Consider the following 26,998-nt stretch of genomic DNA (forward strand, 5'->3'; position numbering starts at 1 on the left):
CGACGCTCCCTCAGTACTGAACTGGATTATCAGCCTAGATTTTTGTGCTCAAGTCTCTGGAGTGCGACTTGAACCCACAAAACTTCTGACTCAGGGGCGAGAGTGCTCCCCACTGAGCCACGGCTGACACACTGAGTTCATGGAATGTATTCAAGATAGTTTTCTAGATCAGTATGTCAAGGAACCAACTAGGGAACAGGCTATTTTAGAGCTAGTATTGTGCAATGAAGCAGGGTTAAATAATAACATTGTAGTGAAGGAGCAGTGATCATAATACGACAGAATTTGATGTTGAGTTTGAGAGTGATTTAGTCAAGTCCGAAACTAGGGTCTTAAATCTGAACAAAGCAAACTGCGTCGGTATGAGGGGCGAGTTGGCTAAGGTAGGTTGGGAAACTAGATTAAAAGATATGAGAATAGATAAGCAATGGCAAACATTTAAAGAAATAATTCATAATCAAACAGTGGGCTGCCATTTAAGAGGAGATGGTTCGGGTACAGTCGAGGTACATTTCCACGAGGGGGAAAGGCAGGGCAACCAAAGCCAGAGCTCCCTGGATGAAGAAAGAGATAGAGAGCAGGATGAAGCAAAAAAAGGGGGCGTATGAAAAATGTCAGGTTGAGAATACAAGTGAGAATCAGGCTGAATATAGAAAGTTCAGAGGGGAAGTGAAAAAGTAAATAATAGGGGCAAAGAGAGGGTATGAGAATAGATTGGCAGCTAACATAAAAGGGAATCCAAAAGTCTTCTATAGGCGTATAAATAGTAAACGGGTAGTAAGATGAGGGATGAGGCTGATTAGGGGCCAAAATGGAGACCTACACATGGAGGCAGAGGGCATGGCTGAGGTACTAAATGAGTACTTTGCATCTGTCTTCACTAAGGAAGAGGATGCTGCCAAAGTCATAGTGAAAGAGGAGGTAGTGGAGATACTGGATGGGATAAAAATTGATAAAGAGGACGTATTAGAAAGGCTGGCTGTACTTAAAGTAGATAAATCACCAGGAGCAGATGGGATACATCCTAGGATGCTGAGGGAGGTTAAGGAGGAAATCGCGGAGATACTGGCCATAATATTCCAATCATCCTTAGATACGGAGGTGGTGCCAAATTGCAAATGTTACGCCCTTGTTCAAAAAAGGGTGTAAAAATAAACCCAGCAACTACAGGCCAGTCAGTTTAACCTCGGTACTGGGGAAGCTTTTAGAAACGATAATCCGGGATAAAATTAACAGTCACTTGGACAAGTGTGGATTAATTAAGGCAAATCGTGTTAACTAACTTGATTGAGTTTTTTGATGAGGTAACAGAGAGGGTTGATGAGGGCAATGCGGTTTGACGTGGTGTATATGGATTTCTGACAGGTGTTCAATAAAGTGCCACATAATAGGCTTGCCAGCAAAGTTGAAGCCCATGGAATAAAAGGGACAGTGGCAGCATGGATACGGAATTGGCTAAGCGACAGGAAACAGAGAGCAGTGGTGAACGGTTGTTTTTCGGACTGGAGGAAGGTATACAGTGGTGTTCCCCAGGGGTCGGTACTAGGACCACTGCTTTTCTTGATATATATTAATGACTTGGACGTGGGTGTACAGGGCACAATTTCAAAATTCGCAGATGGCACAAAACTTGGAAGTATAGTGAACAGTGAGGAGGAGAGTGATAGACTTCAGGAAGACTTAGACAGGCTGGTGGAATGGGCGGACCAGTGACAGATGAAATTTAATGCAGAAAAGTGCGAAGTGATACATTTTGGTAGAAAGAATGAGGAGAGGCAATATAAACTAAAGGTACAATCCTAAAGGGGGTGAATGAACAGAGAGACCTGGGGGTATATGGGCACAAATCATTGAAGGTGGCAGGGCAGGTTGAGAAAGTGGTTAAAAAAGTTTACGGGATCCTGGGCTTCATAAATAGAGGTATAGAGTACAAAAGCAAGGAAGTTGTGATGAACCTTTATAAGACACTGGTTCGGCCTTAACTGGAGTATTGTGTCCAATTCTGGGCACCGCACTTTAGGAAGGATGTGAAGGCCTTAGAGAGGGTGTAGAAAAGATTTACGAGAATGATTCCAGGGATGAGGGACTTCAGTTACGTGGATAGGCTGGAGAAGCTGGGGCTGTTCTCCTTGGAGCAGAGAAGGTTGAGAGGAGATTTGATAGAGGTGTTCAAAATCATGAGGGGTCTGGACAGAGTAGATAGAGAGAAACTGTTCCCATTGGCGGAAGGGTCGAGAACCAGAGGACACAGATTTAAGGTGATTGGCAGAAGAACCAAAGGCGACATGAGGAAAAACTTTTTTACGCAGCGAGTGGTCAGGATCTGGAATTCACTGCCTGAGAGGGTGGTGGAGGCAGATTCAACCACTACTTTCAAAAGGGAATTGGATAAGTACCTGGAGGAAAAAAATTGCAGGGCTACGGGGAAAGGGCGGGGGAGTGGGACTGGCTGAAGTGTTCCTGTAGAGAGCTGGCACGGGCTCGACGGGCTGAATGGCTTCTCTGATTCATTCGATAAGGTGCCACACAAGACGTTATTGCACAAAATTAGGGTCATGGGATTGAGGGTAATATACTAGCATGGATTGAGGATTGGTTAACGGACAGAAAACAGAGAGTAGGAATAAACGGGTCATTTTCGGGTTGGCAGGCTGTAACTAGTGGGGTACCACAAGGATCAGTGCTTGGGCCTCAGCTTTTCACAATCTACATCAATGATTTGGGTGAGGGGACCAAATGTAATATATCCAAGCTTGCTGATGATACAAAGCTGGGTGGGAATGTAAGTTGTGAGGAGGATGCAAGGAGGCTTCAAGGGGATATAGACAGGTAAGTGAGTGGGCAAGAACATGGCAAATGGAATATAATGTGGAGAAATGTGAAGTTATCCACTTTGGTAGGAAAAATAGAAAAGCAGAATATTTTTTAAACAGTGAGACACTGGGACCTGGGTGTCCTTGTACACGAATCACTGAAAGTTAAAATGTAGGAACAGAAAGCAATTCAGAAAGCAAATGGTATGTTAGCCTTTATTACAAAAAGTATTGGAGTATAAGAGTAAAGAAGTCTTACTGCAATTATATAGAACAGAAGAAGAAATAGGAGCGGGAGGAGGCCATTCGGCCCCTTGAGCCTGCTCCGCCATTCAATAAGATCATGGCCGATCTGATCTTGGCCTCAGCTCCATTTCCCTGCCCGCTCCCCATAACCCTCGACTCCCTTATCGTTCAAAAATCTGTCTATCTCCACCTTCAATATATTCAATGACCCAGCCTCCACCGCTCTCTGGGGTAGAGAATTCCAAAGATTCACGACCCTCTGAGAGAAGAAATTCCTCATCTCCGATTTAAAAGTGTGCCCCTTTATTCTGAAACTGTGCCCCCGAGTTCTAGATTCCCCCACGAGGGGAAACATCCTCTCAGCATCTACCTTGTCGAGCCCCCTCAGTATCTTAAATGTTTCAATAAGATCACCTCTCATTCTTCTAAACTCCAATGAGTATAGGCACAGCCTGCTCAACCTTTCTTCATAAGTCAACCCCTTCATCTCCGGAATCAACCAAGTGAACCTTCTCTGAACTGCCTCCAATGCAAGTATATCCCTCCTTAAATAAGGAGACCAAAACTGTACGCAGTACTCCAGGTGTGGTCTTCCCTGCTTTTATTCTCCATCCCCCTTGAAATAAAGGCCAACATTCCATTAGCCTTCCTAATTACTTGCTGTACCTGCATGCTAACTTTTTGTGATTCATGTACAAGGACCCCAGGTCCCTCTGTACCGCAGCATTTTGTAGTCTCCCTCCATTTAAATAATAATTTGCTTTTTTATTTTTCCTACCAAAGTGGATAACCTCACATATTCCCACATTATACTCCATCTGCCAAATTTTTGCCAACTCACTTAACCTATCTATATCCCTTTGCAGACTCTTGCTAGTTTACTCTCATAATCTATCTTCTCTCTATTATTTTTTTAGTTGTCCTTTGCTGGTTTCTAAAAATTTCCCAATCCTCTGGCCACCACTAATCTTCGCCTCATTGTATGCCTTTGTTTTCAATTTGATACCATCCTTAACTTCCTCAGTTAGCCATGGATGGTTCATCCTTCTTTTAGAGTCTTTCTTTCTCACTGGAATATACCTTTGCTGAGAGTTATGAAATATCTCCTTAAACGTCTGCCACTGCTGATCTACCGTCTTACCCTTTAATCTATTTTCCCAGTCCACTTTTGCCAACTCTGTCCTCATACCCGTGTAATTGCCTTTATTTAAGTTTAGGACACTAGTTTCAGACCCAAGTTTCTCACCCTCAAACTGAATTTGAAATTCTGTCATGCTATGATCACTCTTCCCTCGAGGATCCTTTACCATGAGATCATTAAGTAATCCTATCTCATTACACATTACCAGATCTGGTTGGATCCACAACGTATTGTTCTAAGAAACCATCCTGGACACACTCTACAAACTCTTCCTCAAGGCTACCTTTGCCAATCTGATTTGTCCAATCTATATGAAGATTAAAATCGCCCATGATTATCGCAGTACCTTTCTTACAAGCCCCCATTATTTCTTGATTTATACTCTGTCCTACAGTGTAGCTACTGTTAGGGGCCGTATAGACCACTCCCACCAGTGACTGCTTTCCCTTATTATTTCTTATCTCCACCCAAACTGAGTCTACATCTTGTTCTTCTGAGCCAATATCATTCCTCACCACTGCACTGATCTCATCCTTTATAGGGCCCTGGTGAGACCACACCCGGAGTATTGTGTACAGCTTTGGTCTCCTTACCTAAGAAGGGATATACTTGCCTTAGAGGGAGTGCAACGAAGGTTCACTAGATTGATTCCTGGGATGAGGAGATTGTGCTATGAGGACAGATTGAGTAGACTAGGCCTACATTGCCTCGAGTTTAGAAGAATGAGAGGTGATCTCATTGAAACATACTAAATTCTTACAGGCCTTGACAGGGTAGATGCAGGGAGGATGTTTCCCCTGGCTGGGGAGTCTAGAACCAGGGGTCACAGTCTCAGAATAAGGGCTCGGCCATTTCGGACTGAGATGAGGAGAAATGTCTTCACTCAGAGGGTGGTGAATCTTTGGAATTCTCTACCCCAGAGGGCTGTGGAGGCTCAGTCATTGAGTATATTCAAGACAGAGATCGATAGATTTTTGGATATTAAGGGAATCAAGGGATATGGGGATAGTGCAGGAAAGTGGAGATGAGGCAGAAGATCAGCCATGATCTTATTGAATGGCGGAGCAGGCTCGAGGGGCCGAATGGCTGTCTCCCGCTCCTATTTCTTTTGTTCTTGGGTTCGGCGAGAGAGAGTTCAGCGAGGCAGCAGGGCCTGGTCCTTACCTGCTTACCCTGCAGGATACAGCGATAGACGGAGAGATACTCGCCCTCCGCGGACCGAAAGAGAACGCGATGACCCCGCCGACCTCGCGGCTTCTCCTCTCCAGGAGGATCCTCTCCCGCGAGAACATTCTGGATGCTGTGACATTGCAGCTGCTCGGGCTCAGTGTCGGAATAAGACTCCTCGGAATCAGAGCCGGAAATACTGCAGATCTCACCTGTGAGAGAGAAACCAGCAAGTGACAGGATCCCGGAGCAACCATTGACTGGCAGGAGGCACAGGGGCCCTGGCACTAGGAGAGGGCAGGATAGAGTAAAGCTCCCTCTACACTGCCCCATCAAACACTCCCAGGGCAGGTACAGCACGGGTTAGATACAGAGTAAAGCTCCCTCTACACTGTCCCATCAAACAGTCCCAGGGCAGGTGCAGCACGGGGTTAGATACAGAGTAAAGCTCCCTCTACACTGTCCCATCAAACACTCCCAGGGCAGGTACAGCACGGGTTAGATACAGAGTAAAGCTCCCTCTACACTGTCCCATCAAACACTCCCAGGGCAGGTACAGCACGGGTTAGATACAGAGTAAAGCTCCCTCTACACTGTCCCATCAAACACTCCCAGGGCAGGTACAGCACGGGTTAGATACAGAGTAAAGCTCCCTCTACACTGTCCCATCAAACACTCCCAGGGCAGGTACAGCACGGGTTAGATACAGAGTAAAGCTCCCTCTACACTGTCCCATCAAACAGTCCCAGGGCAGGTACAGCACGGGTTAGATACAGAGTAAAGCTCCCTCTACACTGTCCCATCAAACACTCCCAGGGCAGGTACAGCACGGGTTAGATACAGAGTAAAGCTCCCTCTACACTGTCCCATCAAACACTCCCAGGGCAGGTACAGCACGGGTTAGATACAGAGTAAAGCTCCCTCTACACTGTCCCATCAAACACTCCCAGGGCAGGTACAGCACGGGGTTAGATACAGAGTAAAGCTCCCTCTACACTGTCCCATCAAACACTCCCAGGGCAGGTACAGCACGGGTTAGATACAGAGTAAAGCTCCCTCTGCACTGTCCCATCAAACACTCCCAGGGCAGGTGCAGCACGGGGTTAGATACAGAGTAAAGCTCCCTCTACACTGTCCCATCAAACACTCCCAGGGCAGGTACAGCACGGGTTAGATACAGAGTAAAGCTCCCTCTCCACTGTCCCATCAAACACTCCCAGGGCAGGTACAGCACGGGTTAGATACAGAGTAAAGCTCCCTCTGCACTGTCCCATCAAACACTCCCAGGGCAGGTACAGCACGGGTTAGATACAGAGTAAAGCTCCCTCTACACTGTCCCGTCAAACACTCCCAGGGCAGGTACAGCACGGGTTAGATACAGAGTAAAGCTCCCTCTACACTGTCCCATCAAACACTCCCAGGGCAGGTACAGGGGGTTAGATACCATTTCCCGGGTATTTAAGAGAAGCTGTGTGTAAATCCAATGTGAATGGAGAATCATGTACCTGCAATTGTCTCGAAGCTCTCGGCAGTGACTGGCTGGGCCCCCATGAGCCTTTGCCTCAGGTTAAACCTGTGCCAGTCCAGCTTATAGTGCTCAGTCTAGACAGAGAGAGAGAAAGTAGCGTTAACTAAAGAGCAAAGCTGCGGATACAGCTTCCTAAAGACACTTCCTGCTGCTGGGCCATGACTTCCCCACACCAGACCGTCACGCTCACCTGCACGTTTGCCTCACTCACTGCGAGGGCACTCCAGTGTCCAAGTGTTGATTAATTAAAAAAGAATTCAACCTCGGGGATCTCTCAGCCCATCGCCCGGTGTAACCCCGGGGATCACAGCCCATCGCCCGGTATAACCCCGGGGATCACAGCCCATCGCCCGGTATAACCCCGGGGATCACAGCCCATCGCCCGGTGTAACCCCGGGGATCACAGCCCATCGCCCGGTGTAACCCCGGGGATCACAGCCCATCGCCCGGTGTAACCCCGGGGATCACAGCCCATCGCCCGGTGTAACCCCGGGGATCACAGTCCATCGCCCGCTGTAACCCCGGGATCACAGCCCATCGCCCGATGTAACCCCGGGATCACAGCCCATCGCCCGGTGCAACCCCGGGGATCACAGCCCATCGCCCGGTGTAACCCCGGGGATCACAGCCCATCGCCCGGTGTAAACCCGAGGATCACAGTCCATCGCCCGCTGTAACCCCGGGGATCACAGCAAATCGCCCGGTGTAACCCCGGGGATCACAGCTCATCGCCCGGTGTAACCCCGGGGATCACAGCCCATCGCCCGGTGTAACCCCGGGGATCACAGCCCATCGCCCGGTGTAACCCCGGGGATCACAGCCCATCGCCCGGTGTAACCCCGAGGATCACAGTCCATCGCCCGCTGTAACCCCGGGGATCACAGCCCGTCGCCCGGTGTAACCCCGGGGATCACAGCCCATCGCCCGGTGTAACCCCGAGGATCACAGCCCATCGCCCAGTGTAACCCCGGGGATCACAGCCCATCGCCTGGTGTAACCCCGGGGATCACAGCCCATCGCCCGGTGTAACCCCGGGGATCACAGCCCATCGCCCGGTGTAACCCCGAGGATCACAGTCCATCGCCCGCTGTAACCCCGGGGATCACAGCCCGTCGCCCGGTGTAACCCCGGGGATCACAGCCCATCGCCCGGTGTAACCCCGGGGATCTCAGCCCATCGCCCAGTGTAACCCCGGGGATCTCAGCCCATCGCCCTGTGTAACCCCGGGGATCTCAGCCCATCGCCCTGTGTAACCCCGAGGATCACAGTCCATCGCCCGCTGTAACCCCGGGGATCTCAGCCCATCGCCCTGTGTAACCCCGAGGATCACAGTCCATCGCCCGCTGTAACCCCGGGGATCACAGCCCATCGCCTGGTGTAACCCCGGGGATCACAGCAAATCGCCCGGTGTAACCCCGGGGATCACAGCTCATCGCCCGGTGTAACCCCGGGGATCACAGCCCATCGCCCGGTGTAACCCCGGGGATCACAGCCCATCGCCCGGTGTAACCCCGAGGATCACAGCCCATCGCCCGGTGTAACCCCGGGGATCACAGCCCATCGCCCGGTGTAACCCCGGGGATCACAGCCCATCGCCCGGTGTAACCCCGGGGATCACAGCCCGTCGCCCGGTGTAACCCCGGGGGTCACAGCTCATCGCCCGGTGTAACCCCGGGAGTCACAGCTCATCGCCCGGTGTAACCTCGGGGATCACAGCCCATCGCCCGGTGTAACCCCGGGGATCACAGCCCATCGCCCGCTGTAACCCCGGGGATCACAGCCCATCGCCCGGTGTAACCCCGGGGGTCACAGTCCATCGCCCGGTGTAACCCCGGGGATCACAGCTCATCGCCCTGTGTAACCCCGAGGATCACAGTCCATCGCCTGGTGTAACCCCGGGGATCTCAGCCCATCGCCCGGTGTAACCCCGGGGATCACAGCCCATCGCCCGGTGTAACCCCGAGGATCACAGCCCATCGCCCGGTGTAACCCCGGGGATCACAGCCCATCGCCCGGTGTAACCCCGGGGATCACAGCCCATCGCCCGGTGTAACCCCGGGGATCACAGCCCGTCGCCCGGTGTAACCCCGGGGGTCACAGCTCATCGCCCGGTGTAACCCCGGGAGTCACAGCTCATCGCCCGGTGTAACCTCGGGGATCACAGCCCATCGCCCGGTGCCTGGCGTTTACCTGATCGTCCCGACTGTCGAAGTTGCTCTGACACGCTGGGCAGTACATCTTGTCCGAGATCTCGGGAAGTGCACGTCCTTCTCCGGTGCAGTCACTGACCACATCGTCCTCTGTACAGGAAGAGTCTCATTGATTCGTCGTTTAATACACAGCTTACATTTACATATTGCATAGAATAGTACAGCACAGGAGGCCATTCAGCCCATCGAGTCTGTCGACGAGCGAGCCAGTCAGTCCCACTCCCTCCCTCGCTCTTTCCCCATATCCCTGCAATGTTTTCTCTTTCAAGTATTTATCCAATTCCCTTTTGAAATCTCCGATTGACTCTGTATCCACCGCCCCATCAGGCAGTGATTCCAAATCCTAACCACTCGCTGCATGAAAAAGTTGTTCCTTGGGTTCTTTAGCCAATCACCTCCTCAAATCCTCTGGTTATTGACCCTTCAGCCATTGCGAAGTTTCTCCTTATTTACTCCATCTACATTGATTTTAAACACCTCGATCAAATCTCCTCTTAGCCTTCTCTGCTCTAAGGAGATCAACCCCAGCTTCTCCAGGCTATCCACATAACTGTAAACTCTCATCCCTGGAACCATTCTAGTAAATCCCCTCCGCACCCTCTCCACGGCCTTCACATCCCTCCGAAAGTGTGATGCCCAGAATTGGACACAATACTCCAGCTGGGTTATAAAGGTTTAGCATCACTCCCTGGCTTTTGCACTTGATGCCTCTATTTATAAAGCCCAAAGTCCCATCTGCTTAATTTTTTTTTAATTATTCGTTTATGGGATGTGTGTGTCGCTGGCAAGGCCGGCATTTATTGCTCATCCCTAGTTTTCCTTGAGAAGGTGGTGGTGAGCCGCCTTCTTGAACCGCTGCAGTCCGTGTGGTGAAGGTACTCCCACAGTGCTTAGGGAGGGAGTTCCAGGATTTTGACCCAGCGACGATGAAGGATCAGCGATATACTTCTAGATCAGGATGGTGTGTGACTTGGAGGGGAACTTGGAGGTGGTGGTGTTCCCATGTGTCTGCTGCCCTTGTCCTTCTAGGTGGAAGAGGTCACGGGTTTGGGAGGTGCTGCCGAAGAAGTTCAGGCGAGTTGCTGCAGTGCATCTTGTAGATGGTACACACTGCAGCAACGGTACGCCGGTGGTGGAGGGAGTGAATGTTTAAGGTGGTGGATGGGGTGCCAATCAAGCGGGCTGCTTTGTCCTGGATGGTGTCGAGCTTCTTGAGTGTTGTTGGGGCTGCACTCATCCAGGCAAGTGGAGAGTATTCCATCACACTCCTGACTTGTGCCTTGTAGATGGTGGAAAGGCTTTGGGGAGTCAGGAGGTGAGACACTCGCCGCAGAATACCCAGCTTCTGACCTGCTCTTATAGCCACAGTATTTATGTGGCTGGTCCAGATAAGTTTCTGGTTAATGGTGACCCCAGGATGTTGATAGTGGGGGTTTCGGCGATGGTAATGCCATTGAATGTCAAGGGGCGGTGGTTAGACACTCGCTTGCTGGAGGTCAGGTCTTGTTGCCTGCGGGCATGGACTGCTTCATTATCTGTGGAGTTGTGAATGGCACTGAACACTGTGCAGTCATCAGCGAACATCCCCATTCCTGAACTTATGTTGGAGGGAAGGTCATTGATGAATCAGCTGAAGATGGTTGGGCCGAGGACACTTTATTAATTGCTTTGTTACCCTGTCCTGCCACCTTCAAAGATTTGTGCACAAACACCCCCGGGTCTCTCTCCTCTTCCACCCCCTTTAGCATTGTCCCATTGAGCTTGTATTGTCTCTCCTCACGGTGTTGAATTTCATCTGCCATGTGTCCGCCCATTCCACCAGCCTGACTGTGTCCTCTTGAAGTCTATTATCTTCCTCATTGTTTACTACACTTCCAAATTTCATGTCATCTTTAAATTTCAAAATTGTGCCCTGTCATTAATGTATATCAAAAACAGCAGTGGTCCGAGTCCTGAACCCTGGGGAACGGCACTGGAAACCTCGCTCCCGTCCAAAATCAGCCTGTCACAACTCTCTGCTTTATCCTCCCCCCCTCCCCCCCCAACAGGAACTCCCCCTCCCCCCCCCACAGGAACTCTCCCCCTCCCCCCACAGGAACTCTCCCCCACACAGGAACTCTCCCCCCTCCCCCCCCCACAGGAACTCTCCCCCTCCCCCCCCCACAGGAACTCCCCCCCCCCACAGGGACTCCCCCCCTCCCCCCCCACAGGGACTCCCCCCCTCCCCCCCCCCCACAGGGACTCCCCCCCTCCCCCCCCCCCACAGGAACTCCCCCCCCCCCCCCCCCAACCACACAGGAGCACCTCCCCCCTCTTCCCCCCCCCCACAGGAACTCCCCCTCCCCCCCCCACCACACAGGAGCCCCCCCCGCCCGCCCCCCCCTCCCCCCTCCACCCCCCACAGGAACTCCCCCTCCCCCACAGGAGCACCCCCCCCCTCGAGTCCCCCCCTCCCCCCCCAGATCCTTCTATTCCCTTCTCCCTCGTGTGCTTATCTCCCCTTAAATGTATCTCTGCTATTCGCCTCACCCACTCCCTGTGGCAGCGAGTTCCACATTCTCCCCACTCTCTGGGGAAAGGAGTTTCTCCTGAATTCCCTGTTGGATTTATTAGTGTCTATCTTATATTGATGGCCCCGAGTTCTGATTTCGCCACAACTGGAAACATCTGCTCTACTTCTGTCCTTAACAAACCCTTTCATAATCTTCAAGGCCTCGATCAGGTCACCCCTCAGCCTCTCTTTTCTAGAGTAAAGAGCCCCAGCCGGTTCAATCTTTCCTGATAGTTACACCTCGCAGTTCTGGTATCATCTTAGTAAATCTTTTTGCGCCCTCTCCAGGGCCTCTCTATCCTTGTTATAATACGGAGACTAGAACTGTGCACAATGCTCCCAGTCTGGTCTATCCAAGGTTCTGTACAAGTTTAACATAGCTTCTCTGTTTTTCAATTCTATCCCTCTAGAAATAAACCCCAGTGCTTTGCTTGCTTTTTTATGGCCTTATTAACTTGGTCGCTACTTTTAGTGATGAGTGTATCTGTGCCCCCAGATCCCTCTGCCCCATTCAGACTCTTATTTTCCAGCGAGTATGTGGCCTACTTATTCTTCCGACCAAAATGTACCACCTCACACTTCTCTATATTGAAGTTCATTTGCCAATTGCACGCCCATTCTGTCAGTTTATTCATGTCTTCCTGTATTTTGTTGCAGTCCTCTGTATTAACTACACCCCCAATTTGGTGTCGTCTGCAAATGTTTAAATTGTACTTCTGATTCCCGAGTCCAAATCATTGATTTAAATAGTGAACAACACTGATCCCTGTGGAACACCACTTGCCAATCTGAGTAACTACCTTTAAGCCCTACTCCCTGTTTGTAGCCAGCTCGCTCTCCGTTCTGCTACGTCTCCTGACTCATGTTCTGACATTAGTAATGAGTCTACTATGCGGTACCTTATCAAAGTCCTTTTAAAAATCCAAATATATTATGTCTACTACATTAACCTGGTCTACTCTTTGTTATTTCTTCAAAGAAGCGCCTTTAACGAGAAGAGAGTAACTGAGGAAAGAGCAGGGCCTATTGGAGACCAAAAAGGTAACGTGTGTGGAAGCAGAAGACGTGGGTTTGGTTCTTCATGAATACTTTGCCTCTGCCTTCACAGAAGAGAGGGCGATGCAGACATTGTAGTTATGGAGAAGTGTGAAATATTAGATGGGATAAACGTAGAGAGAGGAAGTTTTAAGAGGTTTACCATCCTTGAAAGTAGATAATCGCCAGGCCCGAATGAAATCTATCCCAGGCTGTTGAGGCGAGGGAGGAAATAGCAGAGGCTCTGACCATCATTTTCCAATCCTCTCTGACTACAGGCGTGGTGTGGGACGACTGGAGGACCGCTAAAGTTGTGCCATTATTTAAAAAGGGAGAAAAGAATAGACCGAGTAATTATAGGCCAGTCAGACGAACCTCGGTGGTGGGAAAATTATTGGAAGAAATTGTGAGGGACCGTATAAATCATCATTTAGAAAGGCATGGATTAATCAAGGACAGTCAGCATGGATTTGTTAAGGGAAGGTCGTGTTTGACTAACTTGATTGAATTTTTTGAGAAGGTAACAAGGAGGGTCGATGAGGGTAGTGCGTTTGATGAAGCCAACATGGATTTTAGCAAGGCTTTTGACAAGGTCCCACATGACAGGTTGGTCAAAAAGGGATCCAAAGGAAAGTGGCAAGTTGGATCCAAAATTGGCTCAGTGGCAGGAAGCAAAGAAAGACTTGCATTTCTCCAGCGCCTTTCACGACCACCGGACGTCTCAAAGTGCTTTACAGCCAATGAAGTACTTTTGAAGTGTGGTCACTGTTGTAATGTGGGAAACACGGCACAGCAAGCTCCCACAAACAGCAATGTGATAATGACCAGATAATCTGTTTTAGTGATGTTGATTGAGGGATAAATATTGGCCCCAGGACACCGGGAAGAACTCCCCTGTTCTTCTCTGAAATAGTGCCGTGGGATCTTTTACGTCCACCTGAGAGGGCAGACAGGGCCTCGGTTTAACACCTCATCCAAAAGACGGCACTCTCTGACAGTGCAGCACTCCCTCAGTACTGCACTGGAGTGTCAGCCTAGATTTATGTGCTCGAGTCTCTGGAGTGGGACTTGAACCCACAACCTTCTGACTCAGAGGGCGAGGGTGCTGCCCACTGAGCCACAGCTGACACCGTCAGCAAGGAAGCAGAGGGTAATGGTCGACGGGTGTTTTTGTGACTGGAAGGCTGTTTCCAGTGGGGTTCCGCAGGGCTCAGCACTGGGTCCCTTGCTTTTTGTGGTATATATCAATGATTTAAACTTCAATATAGGGAGCATGATTAAGAAGTTTGCAGATGATATAAAAATTGGCCATGTGGTTGATAGTGAGGGAGAAAGCTGTAGACTGCAGAAAGATATCAATGGACTGGTTAGGTGGGCGGAAAAGTGGCAAACGGAATTCAATCCAGAGAAGTGCGAGGTAATGCATTTGGGGAGGGCTAACAGGCAAGGGAACACACATTAAATGGTAGGACACTGAGAAATGTAGAGGATCAGAGGGACCTTGGAGTGCATAGCCACAGATCCCTGAAGGTAGCAGGCCAGGTAGATAAAGTGGTTAAGAAGGCAAACGGAATACTTGCCTTTATTAGCCGAGGCATAGAATATAAGAGCAGGGGTGGTTATGCTTCAACTGTATAAAACACTAGTTAGGACTCAGCTAGAGTACTGCGTGCAGTTCTGGTCACCACATCACAGGATGTGATTGCACTAGAGAGGGTACAGAGGAGATTTACGAGGATGTTGCCAGGAGTAGAGAATTTTAGCTATGAGGAAAGATTGGATAGACTGGGGTTGTTTTCTTTGGAACAGAGGAGGCTGGGGGGAGATTTAATTGAGGTGTATAAAATTCTGAGGGGCCCAGATAGGAAGGGCCTATTTCCCTTAGCGGAGAGGTCAATAACCAGGGGGCAGAGATTTAAAGTAATTGGTCGGAGGTTTAGAGAGGAGTTGAGGAGAACTTTTTCCACCCAGAGGGTGGTGGGGGTCTGGAACTCACTGCCTGAAAGGGTGGTAGAGGCAGAAACCCTCATCACATTTAAAAAGTACTTGGATATGCCCTTGAAGTGCTGAAACCTACAGGGCTACGGACCAAGAGCTGGAAAGTGGGATTACATAGAACATACAGCACAGAAACAGACCATTCGGCCCAACCACTCTGTGCTGGGGTTTATGCTCCACACGAGGCTCCTCGCACTCCATCTGCCTCATCTCAGCCTTTCAGCAAATCTTTCTCGTCCCTTTTCTCTCGTGTACTCGTCTAGTTTCCTTTTGAAAGCATCTAAGCTATTCTCCATAACCATGTCCTGTGGTAGCGAGTTCCACATTGCAACCACACTGAGTAAAGAACTATCTCATTCCCCTATTGGATTTATTAGGCTGGACAGCACTTCTTATAACAACATAAGAATTAGGAGCAGGAGTCGGCCATTCGGCCCCTCGAACCTGCTCCACCATTCAATAAGATCATGGCTGATCTTCTACCTCAGCTGAGGGGGCTCGACAAGGTAGATCCAGAGAGGATGATTCCCCTCGTGGGGGACTCTAGAACTCGGGGGGCACAGACTCAGAATAAAGGGTCGCCCTTTTAGAACTGAGACGAGGAGGAACTTCTTCTCTCAGAGGGTCGTAAGTCTGTGGAATTCTCTGCCTGGGGGTGGTGGGTTGGGGTGGGTGGTGGGGAGAGGAGAGGGGGAGAGGAGGGGGGGGGGAGAGGAGGGGGGGGAGGGGGGGAGAGGAGGGGGGGGAGGGGGGGAGAGGAGGGGGGGAGAGGAGGGGGGGGAGAGGAGGGGGGGGAGAGGAGGGGGGGGAGAGGAGGGGGGGGAGAGGAGGGGGGGGAGAGGAGGGGGGGGAGGGGGGGGAGAGGGGGGAGGGGGGGGAGGGGGGGGAGGGGGGGAGAGGAGGGGAGAGGGGGGGAGAGGAGGGGGGGGAGGGGGGGAGAGGAGGGGGGGAGAGGAGGGGGGAGAGGAGGGGGGAGAGGAAGAGAGGGGGGGGGAGGAAGAGAGGGGGGGGGAGGAAGAGAGGGGGGGGGAGGAAGAGAGGGGGGGGGAGGAAGAGAGGGGGGGGGAGGAAGAGAGGGGGGGGGAGGAAGAGAGGGGGGGGAGGAAGAGAGGGGGGGGAGGAAGAGAGGGGGGGGGAGGAAGAGAGGGGGGGGGAGGAAGAGAGGGGGGGGGGGGAGGAAGAGAGGGGGGGGGGGGAGGAAGAGAGGGGGGGGGGGGAGGAAGAGAGGGGGGGGGGGGAGGAAGAGAGGGGGGGGGGGGGAGGAAGAGAGGGGGGGGGGGGAGGAAGAGAGGGGGGGGGGGAGGAAGAGAGGGGGGGGGGGAGGAAGAGAGGGGGGGGGGGAGGAAGAGAGGGGGGGGGGGAGGAAGAGAGGGGGGGGGGGAGGAAGAGAGGGGGGGGGGGAGGAAGAGAGGGGGGGGGGGAGGAAGAGAGGGGGGGGGGGAGGAAGAGAGGGGGGGGGAGGAAGAGAGGGGGGGGGGAGGAAGAGAGGGGGGGGGGGAGGAAGAGAGGGGGGGGGGAGGAAGAGAGGGGGGGGGAGGAAGAGAGGGGGGGGGGAGGAAGAGAGGGGGGGGGGAGGAAGAGAGGGGGGGGGGAGGAAGAGAGGGGGGGGGGGAGGAAGAGAGGGGGGGGGGGAGGAAGAGAGGGGGGGGGGGAGGAAGAGAGGGGGGGGGGGGGGGAGGAAGAGAGGGGGGGGGGGGGGGGAGGAAGAGAGGGGGGGGGGGGGAAGGAAGAGAGGGGGGGGGGGGGAAGGAAGAGAGGGGGGGGGGGGAAGGAAGAGAGGGGGGGGGGGAAGGAAGAGAGGGGGGGGGGGAAGGAAGAGAGGGGGGGGGGGAAGGAAGAGAGGGGGGGGGGGAAGGAAGAGAGGGGGGGGGGGAAGGAAGAGAGGGGGGGGGGAAGGAAGAGAGGGGGGGGGAAGGAAGAGAGGGGGGGGGGGAAGGAAGAGAGGGGGGGGGGGAAGGAAGAGAGGGGGGGGGGGGAAGGAAGAGAGGGGGGGGGGAAGGAAGAGAGGGGGGGGGGAAGGAAGAGAGGGGGGGGGGAAGGAAGAGAGGGGGGGGGGAAGGAAGAGAGGGGGGGGGGGGGGAGGAAGAGAGGGGGGGGGGGGAGGAAGAGGGGGGGGGGGGAGGAAGAGAGGGGGGGGGGGAGGAAGAGAGGGGGGGGGGGAGGAAGAGAGGGGGGGGGGGAGGAAGAGAGGGGGGGGGGGAGGAAGAGAGGGGGGGGGGGAGGAAGAGAGGGGGGGGGGGAGGAAGAGAGGGGGGGGGGGAGGAAGAGAGGGGGGGGGGGGGAGGAAGAGAGGGGGGGGGGGGAGGAAGAGAGGGGGGGGGGGGGAGGAAGAGAGGGGGGGGGGGGAGGAAGAGAGGGGGGGGGGGGAGGAAGAGGGGGGGGGGGGGAGGAAGAGAGGGGGGGGGGGGAGGAAGAGAGGGGGGGGGGGGGAGGAAGAGAGGGGGGGGGGGAGGAAGAGAGGGGGGGGGGGGGGAGGAAGAGAGGGGGGGGGGGAGGAAGAGAGGGGGGGGGGGGAGGAAGAGAGGGGGGGGGGGGGGGAGGAAGAGAGGGGGGGGGGGGGGGAGGAAGAGAGGGGGGGGGGGGGGGAGGAAGAGAGGGGGGGGGGGGGAGGAAGAGAGGGGGGGGGGGGAGGAAGAGAGGGGGGGGGGGGAGGAAGAGAGGGGGGGGGGAGGAAGAGAGGGGGGGGGGAGGAAGAGAGGGGGGGGGGGAGGAAGAGAGGGGGGGGGGGAGGAAGAGAGGGGGGGGGGGAGGAAGAGAGGGGGGGGGGGAGGAAGAGAGGGGGGGGGGAGGAAGAGAGGGGGGGGGGAGGAAGAGAGGGGGGGGGGGAGGAAGAGAGGGGGGGGGGAGGAAGAGAGGGGGGGGGGGAGGAAGAGAGGGGGGGGGGGAGGAAGAGAGGGGGGGGGGGGAGGAAGAGAGGGGGGGGGGGAGGAAGAGAGGGGGGGGGGGGGGAGGAAGAGAGGGGGGGGGGGAGGAAGAGAGGGGGGGGGGGGGGAGGAAGAGAGGGGGGGGGGGAGGAAGAGAGGGGGGGGGGGAGGAAGAGAGGGGGGGGGGGAGGAAGAGAGGGGGGGGGGGAGGAAGAGAGGGGGGGGGGGGAGGAAGAGAGGGGGGGGGGGAGGAAGAGAGGGGGGGGGGGGGGAGGAAGAGAGGGGGGGGGGGGGAGGAAGAGAGGGGGGGGGGGGGAGGAAGAGAGGGGGGGGGGGGGAGGAAGAGAGGGGGGGGGGGGAGGAAGAGAGGGGGGGGGGGAGGAAGAGAGGGGGGGGGGAGGAAGAGAGGGGGGGGGGAGGAAGAGAGGGGGGGGGGGAGGAAGAGAGGGGGGGGGGGAGGAAGAGAGGGGGGGGGGGAGGAAGAGAGGGGGGGGGGGAGGAAGAGAGGGGGGGGGGGGAGGAAGAGAGGGGGGGGGGGGAGGAAGAGAGGGGGGGGGGGAGGAAGAGAGGGGGGGGGGGGAGGAAGAGAGGGGGGGGGGGAGGAAGAGAGGGGGGGGGGGGAGGAAGAGAGGGGGGGGGGGGAGGAAGAGAGGGGGGGGGGGAGGAAGAGAGGGGGGGGGGGAGGAAGAGAGGGGGGGGGGGAGGAAGAGAGGGGGGGGGGGGAGGAAGAGAGGGGGGGGGGGAGGAAGAGAGGGGGGGGGGGAGGAAGAGAGGGGGGGGGGGAGGAAGAGAGGGGGGGGGGGAGGAAGAGAGGGGGGGGGGGGAGGAAGAGAGGGGGGGGGGAGGAAGAGAGGGGGGGGGGAGGAAGAGAGGGGGGGGGGGAGGAAGAGAAGAGAGGGGGCTGGGGGGCAGTGTAGAGGTTGGGGGTATCCGGGGCCGGGCGGCCCCCCGGGTCTCTCTCTCTCTCTCCCCAGTACCTGGTGGGTGCGGGTCTCCCGCCGGGCCCGGGGCCACCTCCTCCTCCGACACCCGGTACACGGTCTCCCCCGGCCCCGGGCCCTCGAACACGGAGCGCGCTCCCGGCATCCCCGACCGACAGGCACTGCGCAGGCGCGGCCACCCACATCCGCCCCGCTCCTCCACTTGTCACTTCCGCCCCGCTCCTCCCCTTGTCACTTCCGCCCCGCTGCCCGGATATTTCCGGTTGCTGTTGTTGTGATTCGGAGGCTCGCGGCCCCGGGCTCAGGTACAGAGAGAGAGAGAGGCCCAGGCTTGGGCCGGGAGCGGCACTTGCGGGGGGTGGGGAACGCACTGCACTGTCGGAGGGGCAGTACTGAGGGAGCGCTGCACTGTCGGAGGTTCAGTACTGAGGGAGCGCCGCACTGTCGGAAGGGCAGTACTGAGGGAGAGCCGCACTGTCGGAGGTTCAGTACTGAGGGAGAGCCGCACTGTCGGAGGTTCAGTACTGAGGGAGCGCCGCACTGTCGGAGGGGCAGTACTGAGGGAGAGCTGCACTGTCGGAGGGGCAGTACTGAGGGATAGCTGCACTGTCGGAGGTTCAGTACTGAGGGAGCGCTGCACTGTCGGAGGGGCAGTACTGAGGGAGAGCCGCACTGTCGGAGGGGCAGTACTGAGGGAGAGCCGCACTGTCGGAGGGGCAGTACTGAGGGAGAGCCGCACTGTCGGAGGGGCAGTACTGAGGGAGAGCCGCACTGTCGGAGGGGCAGTACTGAGGGAGCGCCGCACTGTCGGAAGGTTAGTACTGAGGGAGAGCCGCACTGTCGGAGGGGCAGTACTGAGGGAGAGCCGCACTGTCGGAGGGGCAGTACTGAGGGAGAGCTGCACTGTCGGAGGGGCAGTACTGAGGGAGAGCCGCACTGTCGGAGGGGCAGTACTGAGGGAGAGCCGCACTGTCGGAGGGGCAGTACTGAGGGAGAGCCGCACTGTCGGAGGGGCAGTACTGAGGGAGAGCCGCACTGTCGGAGGGGCAGTACTGAGGGAGCGCCGCACTGTCGGAGGGGCAGTACTGAGGGAGCGCCGCACTGTCGGAGGGGCAGTACTGAGGGAGCGCCGCACTGTCGGAGGGGCAGTACTGAGGGAGCGCCGCACTGTCGGAGGGGCAGTACTGAGGGAGCGCCGCACTGTCGGAGGGGCAGTACTGAGGGAGCGCCGCACTGTCGGAGGGGCAGTACTGAGGGAGCGCCGCACTGTCGGAGGGGCAGTACTGAGGGAGCGCCGCACTGTCGGAGGGGCAGTACTGAGGGAGCGCCGCACTGTCGGAGGGGCAGTACTGAGGGAGCGCCGCACTGTCGGAGGGGCAGTACTGAGGGAGAGCCGCACTGTCGGAGGGGCAGTACTGAGGGAGTGCCGCACTGTCGGAGGGGCAATACTGAGGGAGCGCTGCACTGTCGGAGGTGCAGTACTGAGGGAGCGCCGCACTGTCGGAGGGGCAGTACTGAGGGAGCGCCGCACTGTCGGAGGGGCAGTACTGAGGGAGCGCCGCACTGTCGGAGGGGCAGTACTGAGGGAGCGCCGCACTGTCGGAGGGGCAGTACTGAGGGAGAGCCGCACTGTCGGAGGGGCAGTACTGAGGGAGTGCCGCACTGTCGGAGGGGCAGTACTGAGGGCGCGCCGCACTGTCGGAGGGGCAGTACTGAGGGAGTACCGCACTGTCGGGGCAGTACTGAGGGTGCGCCGCACTGTCGGAGGGGCAGTACTGAGGGAGTGCCGCACTGTCGGAGGGGCAGTACTGAGGGAGTGCCGCACTGTCGGAGGGGCAGTACTGAGGGCGCGCCGCACTGTCGGGGCAGTACTGAGGGTGCGCCGCACTGTCGGAGGGGTAGTACTGAGGGAGCGCCGCACTGTCGGAGGGGCAGTACTGAGGGAGTGCCGCACTGTCGGAGGGGCAGTACTGAGAGAGCGCCGCACTGTCGGAGGGGCAGTACTGAGGGAGCGCCGCACTGTCGGAGGGGCAGTACTGAGGGAGTGCCGCACTGTCGGAGGGGCAGTACTGAGGGAGCGCTGCACTGTCGGAGGGGCAGTACTGAAGGAGCGCCGCACTGAGGGAGTGCTGCACTGTCGGAGGGGCAGTACTGAGGGAGCGCCGCACTTTCGGAGGGGCAGTACTGAGGGAGCGCTACACTGTCGGAGGGGCAGTACTGAAGGAGCGCCGCACTGTCGGAGGGGCAGTACTGAGGGAGCGCTGCACTGTCGGAGGGGCAGTACTGAAGGAGCGCCGCACTGTCGGAGGGTCAGTACTGAGGGAGCGCCGCACTGTCGGAGGGGCAGTACTGAGGGAGCGCCGCACTGTCGGAGGGGCAGTACTGAGGGAGCGCCGCACTGTCGGAGGGGCAGTACTGAGGGAGCGCCGCACTGTCGGAGGGGCAGTACTGAGGGAGAGCCGCTCTGTCGGAGGGGCAGTACTGAGGGAGCGCCGCACTGTCGGAGGGGCAGTACTGAGGGAGCGCCGCACTGTCGGAGGGGCAGTACTGAGGGAGCGCCGCACTCTCGGAGGGTCAGTACTGAGGGAGAGCCGCACTGTCGGAGGGGCAGTACTGAGGGAGAGCCGCACTGTCGGAGGGGCAGTACTGAGGGAGTGCTGCACTGTCGGAGGGGCAGTACTGAGGGAGAGCCGCACTGTCGGAGGGGCAGTACTGAGGGAGAGCCGCACTGTCGGAGGGTCAGTACTGAGGGAGCGCTGCACTGTCGGAGGGTCAGTACTGAGGGAGAGCCGCACTGTCGGAGGGGCAGTACTGAGGGAGCGCTGCACTGTCGGAGGGTCAGTACTGAGGGAGAGCCGCACTGTCGGAGGTTCAGTACTGAGGGAGCGCTGCACTGTCGGAAGGGCAGTACTGAGGGAGAGCCGCACTGTCGGAGGGGCAGTACTGAGGGAGAGCCGCACTGTCGGAGGGGCAGTACTGAGGGAGCGTCGCACTGTCGGAGGGTCAGTACTGAGGGAGAGCCGCACTGTCGGAGGGTCAGTACTGAGGGAGAGCCGCACTGTCGGAGGGTCAGTACTGAGGGACAGATGCACTGTCGGAGGGGCAGTACTGAGGGAGCGCCGCACTGTCGGAGGGGCAGTACTGAGGGAGCGCCGCACTGTCGGAGGGGCAGTACTGAGGGAGCGCCGCACTGTCGGAGGGTCAGTACTGAGGGACAGATGCACTGTCGGAGGGGCAGTACTGAGGGAGCGCCGCACTGTCGGAGGGGCAGTACTGAGGGAGCGCCGCACTGTCGGAGGGTCAGTACTGAGGGACAGATGCACTGTCGGAGGGGCAGTACTGAGGGAGTGCTGCACTATCGGAGGGGCAGTACTGAGGGAGTGCTGCACTGGCGGAGGGGCAGTACTGAGGGAGCGCCGCACTGTCGGAGGGGCAGGACTGAGGGAGCGCCGCACTGTTGGAGGGTCAGTACTGAGGGACAGATGCACTGTCGGAGGGGCAGTACTGAGGGAGTGCTGCACTATCGGAGGGGCAGTACTGAAGGAGCGCCGCACTGAGGGAGTGCTGCACTGTCGGAGGGGCAGTACTGAGGGCGCGCCGCACTGCCGGAGGGGTAGTACTGAGGGAGCGCCGCACTGTCGGAGGGGCAGTCCTGAGGGCGCGCCGCACTGTCGGAGGGGCAGTACTGAGGGAGCGCTGCACTGTCGGAGGGGCAGTACTGAGGGAGAGCTGCACTGTCGGAGGGGCAGTACTGAAGGAGCGCCGCACTGTCGGAGGGGCAGTACTGAGGGAGCGCTGCACTGTCCGAGGGGCAGTACTGAGGGAGCGCCGCACTGTCGGAGGGGCAGTACTGAGGGAGCGCTGCACTGTCGGAGGGGCAGTACTGAGGGAGCGCCGCACTGTCGGAGGGGCAGTACTGAGGGAGTGCCGCACTGTCGGAGGGGCAGTACTGAGGGAGCGCCGCACTGTCGGAGGGGTAGTACTGAGGGAGCGCCGCACTGTCGGAGGGGCAGTACTGAGGGAGTGCTGCACTGTCGGAGGGGCAGTACTGAGGGACAGATGCACTGTCGGAGGGGCAGTACTGAGGGAGCGCTGCACTATCGGAGGGGCAGTACTGAGGGAGCCCCGCACTGAGGGAGTGCTGCACTGTCGGAGGGGCAGTACTGAGGGAGCGCCGCACTGTCGGAGGGGCAGTACTGAGGGAGCGCCGCACTGTCGGAGGGGCAGTACTGAGGGAGCGCTGCACTGTTGGAGGGGTAGTACTGAGGGAGCGCCGCACTGTCGGAGGGGCAGTACTGAAGGAGCGCCGCACTGTCGGAGGGGCAGTACTGAGGGAGCGCTGCACTGTTGGAGGGGTAGTACTGAGGGAGCGCCGCACTGTCGGAGGGGTAGTACTGAGGGAGCGCCGCACTGTCGGAGGGGCAGTACTGAGGGAGCGCCGCACTCTCGGAGGGTCAGTACTGAGGGACAGATGCACTGTCGGAGGGGCAGTACTGAGGGAGCGCCGCACTGTCGGAGGGGCAGTACTGAGGGAGCGCCGCACTGTTGGAGGGTCAGTACTGAGGGACAGATGCACTGTCGGAGGGGCAGTACTGAGGGAGTGCTGCACTATCGGAGGGGCAGTACTGAGGGAGTGCTGCACTGTCGGAGGGGCAGTACTGAGGGAGCGCCGCACTGTCGGAGGGGCAGTACTGAGGGAGCGCCGCACTGTCGGAGGGGCAGTACTGAGGGAGCGCCGCACTGTCGGAGGGGCAGTACTGAGGGAGAGCTGCACTGTCGGAGGGGCAGTACTGAGGGAGCGCCGCACTGTCGGAGGGGCAGTACTGAGGGAGTGCCGCACTGTCGGAGGGGCAGTACTGAGGGCGCGCCGCACTGTCGGAGGGGCAGCACTGAGGGAGCGCCGCACTGTCGGAGGGGCAGTACTGAGGGAGTGCCGCACTGTCGGAGGGGCAGTACTGAGGGAGTGCCGCACTGTCGGAGGGGCAGTACTGAGGGCGCGCCGCACTGTCGGGGCAGTACTGAGGGTGCGCCGCACTGTCGGAGGTGTAGTACTGAGGGAGCGCCGCACTGTCGGAGGGGCAGTACTGAGGGAGTGCCGCACTGTCGGAGAGGCAGTACTGACGGACAGATGCACTGTCGGAGGGGCAGTACTGAGGGAGCGCTGCACTATCGGAGGGGCAGTACTGAGGGAGCCCCGCACTGTCACAGGGTCAGTACTGAGGGAGTGCTGCACTGTCGGAGGGGCAGTACTGAGGGAGCGCCGCACTGTCGGAGGGGCAGTACTGAGGGAGCGCTGCACTGTCGGAGGGGCAGTACTGAGGGAGTGCTGCACTATGGGAGTGGCAGTACTGAGGGAGCCCCGCACTGTCGGAGGGTCAGTACTGAGGGACAGATGCACTGTCGGAGGGGCAGTACTGAGGGAGTGCTGCACTATCGGAGGGGCAGTACTGAGGGAGTGCTGCACTATCGGAGGGGCAGTACTGAGGGAGCGCCGCACTGTCGGAGGGGTAGTACCGAGGGAGCGCCGCACTGTCGGAGGGGCAGTACTGAGGGAGCGCTGCACTGTCGGAGGGTCAGTACTGAATGAGCGCCGCACTGTCGGAGGGGTAGTACTGAGGGAGCGCTGCACTGTCGGAGGGGTCGTACTGAGGGAGCGCCGCACTGTCGGAGGGGCAGTCCTGAGGGAGCGCTGCACTGTCCGAGGGTCAGTACTGAGGGAGCGCCGCACTGTCGGAGGGGCAGTACTGAGGGAGCGCTGCACTGTCGGAGGGGCAGTACTGAGGGACAGATGCACTGTCGGAAGGGTCAGTACTGAGAAAGCGCTGCACTGTCGGAGGGGCAGTACTGAGGGAGCACCGCACTGTCGGAGGGGCAGTACTGAGGGAGCGCCGCACTGTCGGAGGGGCAGTACTGAGGGAGCGCTGCACTGTCGGAGGGGCAGTACTGAGGGAGCGCTGCACTGTCGGAGGGGCAGTACTGAGGGAGAACTGCACTGTTGGAGGGGCAGTACTGAGGGAGAACTGCACTGTTGGAGGGACAGAAGCACTGTCGGAGGGGCAGTACTGAGGGAGCGCCGCACTGTCGGAGGGGCAGTACTGAGGGAGAACTGCACTGTTGGAGGGGCAGTACTGAGGGAGAACTGCACTGTTGGAGGGACAGAAGCACTGTCGGAGGGGCAGTAATGAGGGAGCGCCGCACTGTCGGAGGGGCAGTACTGAGGGAGCGCCGCACTGTCGGAGGGGCAGTACTGAGGGAGAACTGCACTGTTGGAGGGGCAGTACTGAGGGAGCGCCGCACTGTCGGAGAGGTAGTACTGAGGGAGCGCTGCACTGTCGGAGGGGCAGTACTGAGGGAGCGCCGCACTGTCGGAGGGGCAGTACTGAGGGAGCGCTGCACTGTCGGAGGGGCAGTACTGAGGGAGCGCCGCACTGTCGGAGGGGCAGTAATGAGGGAGTGCTGCACTGTCGGAGGGCCAGTACTGAGGGAGCGCCGCACTGTCGGAGGGGCAGTACTGAGGGAGCGCCGCACTGTCGGAGGGGCAGTACTGAGGGAGCGCTGCACTGTCGGAGGGGCAGTACTGAGGGAGCGCCGCACTGTCGGAGGGGCAGTACTGAGGGAGCGCTGCACTGTCGGAGGTGTGGTGAGTATTGTCCGGCTTCTGTCGACAAGCTGAAGCAGTTGAGAATCAACGTCAGTTTCTGGGTGTGACAGCTCTGTGATGGAGGCTGAACACAGGAACTGAAACTGAAACTGAAATTTCGCAGTTGACTGCTTTCACTGGCACTTCGTGTCTCTGCACTCCACGCTGCTGCGGCTCCTGTGACTTGTGGCTTACTGGGTATGTAGCAATTTTCTAGATTTGCTTCGTAATCTTTCCACTTGTCTCACCCCTCTACTAACTGGGGTACACGTGAGAGATACTGACTCTCACTGGGGTACAGTTCCACAGACACTGACTCTCACTGGGGTACAGTTCCACAGACACTGACTCTCACTGGGGTACAGTTCCACAGACACTGACTCTCACTGGGGTACAGTTCCACAGGCACTGACTCTCACTGGGGTACAGTTCCACAGACACTGACTCTCACTGGGGTACAGTTCCACAGACACTGACTCTCACTGGGGTACAGTTCCACAGACACTGACTCTTACTGGGGTACAATTCCACAGACACTGACTCTCACTGGGGTACAGTTCCACAGACACTGACTCTCACTGGGGTACAGTTCCACAGACACTGACTCTCACTGGGGTACAGTTCCACACACACTGACTCTCACTGGGGTACAGTTCCACAGACACTGACTCTCACTGGGGTACAGTTCCACAGACACTGACTCTCACTGGGGTACAGTTCCACAGACACTGACTCTCACTGGGGTACAGTTCCACAGACACTGACTCTCACTGGGGTACAGTTCCACAGACACTGACTCTCACTGGGGTACAGTTCCACAGACACTGACTCTCACTGGGGTACAGTTCCACAGACACTGACTCTCACTGGGGTACAGTTCCACAGACACTGACTCTCGCTGGGGTACAGTTCCACAGACACTGACTCTCGCTGGGGTACAGTTCCACAGACACTGACTCTCACTGGGGTACAGTTCCACAGACACTGACTCTCACTGGGGTACAGTTCCACAGACACTGACTCTCACTGGGGTACAGTTCCACAGACACTGACTCTCACTGGGGTACAGTTCCACAGACACTGACTCTCACTGGGGTACAGTTCCACAGACACTGACTCTCACTGGGGTACAGTTCCACAGACACTGACTCTCACTGGGGTACAGTTCCACAGACACTGACTCTCACTGGGGTACAGTTCCACAGACACTGACTCTCACTGGGGTACAGTTCCACAGACACTGACTCTCACTGGGGTACAGTTCCACAGACACTGACTCTCACTGGGGTACAGTTCCACAGACACTGACTCTCACTGGGGTACAGTTCCACAGACACTGACTCTCACTGGGGTACAGTTCCACAGACACTGACTCTCGCTGGGGTACAGTTCCACAGACACTGACTCTCGCTGGGGTACAGTTCCACAGACACCGACTCTCACTGGGGTACAGTTCCACAGACACTGACTCTCACTGGGGTACAGTTCCACAGACACTGACTCTCACTGGGGTACAGTTCCACAGGCACTGACTCTCGCTGGGGTACAGTTCCACAGACACTGACTCTCACTGGGGTACAGTTCCACAGACACTGACTCTCGCTGGGGTACAGTTCCACAGACACTGACTCTCACTGGGGTACAGTTCCACAGACAATGTCTCTCACTGGGGTACAGTTCCACAGACACTGACTCTCGCTGGGGTACAGTTCCACAGACACTGACTCTCACTGGCGTATGGGTTCCAGACAGTGGGAGAGCAATAGTGATAGGGGATTCTATCGTAAGGGGAACAGGTAGACGTTTGTTTGGCCACAGACGTACTCCAGGATGGTATATTGCCTCCCTGGTGCCAGGGTCAAGG

The 26,998-nt window shown here is 57.2% G+C and overlaps 2 protein-coding genes across 5 annotated transcripts in view; one reads left to right on the plus strand and one right to left on the minus strand.

The window, feature by feature from the left end:
* ankzf1 (ankyrin repeat and zinc finger peptidyl tRNA hydrolase 1) overlaps window positions 1-18,662 on the minus strand; it is a 93,861-nt gene extending 75,199 nt beyond the window's left edge. For 2 of the 4 annotated variants that reach the window (XM_085986994.1, XM_085986993.1), the window contains exons 1-4: window positions 18,531-18,662; window positions 9,086-9,195; window positions 6,873-6,969; window positions 5,365-5,579 (exon numbers count right to left, since the gene is read on the minus strand). In XM_085986994.1, the coding sequence (XP_085843120.1) occupies window positions 5,365-5,579; window positions 6,873-6,969; window positions 9,086-9,195; window positions 18,531-18,639 (531 nt within the window). In that variant the 5' untranslated portion in view covers window positions 18,640-18,662. The remainder of the gene's footprint in view (window positions 1-5,364; window positions 5,580-6,872; window positions 6,970-9,085; window positions 9,196-18,530) is intronic. The other 2 variants (XM_085986995.1, XM_085986996.1) reach the window with 2 other exon arrangements.
* Window positions 18,663-18,737: 75 nt separating this feature from the next.
* The window catches only part of atg9a (ATG9 autophagy related 9 homolog A (S. cerevisiae)), an 88,293-nt gene continuing 80,032 nt past the window's right edge, over window positions 18,738-26,998 (plus strand). The window contains 1 exon segment of the mRNA XM_085986997.1: window positions 18,738-18,799. The gene's annotated coding sequence lies outside the window, so the exon portion shown is untranslated.

The sequence above is a fragment of the Somniosus microcephalus genome, chromosome 4 (genome assembly GCF_052327205.1).
Source record: "Somniosus microcephalus isolate GS21.2 chromosome 4, FLI_Smic_1.0, whole genome shotgun sequence".
In the NCBI taxonomy this organism is placed as follows: domain Eukaryota; kingdom Metazoa; phylum Chordata; class Chondrichthyes; order Squaliformes; family Somniosidae; genus Somniosus; species Somniosus microcephalus.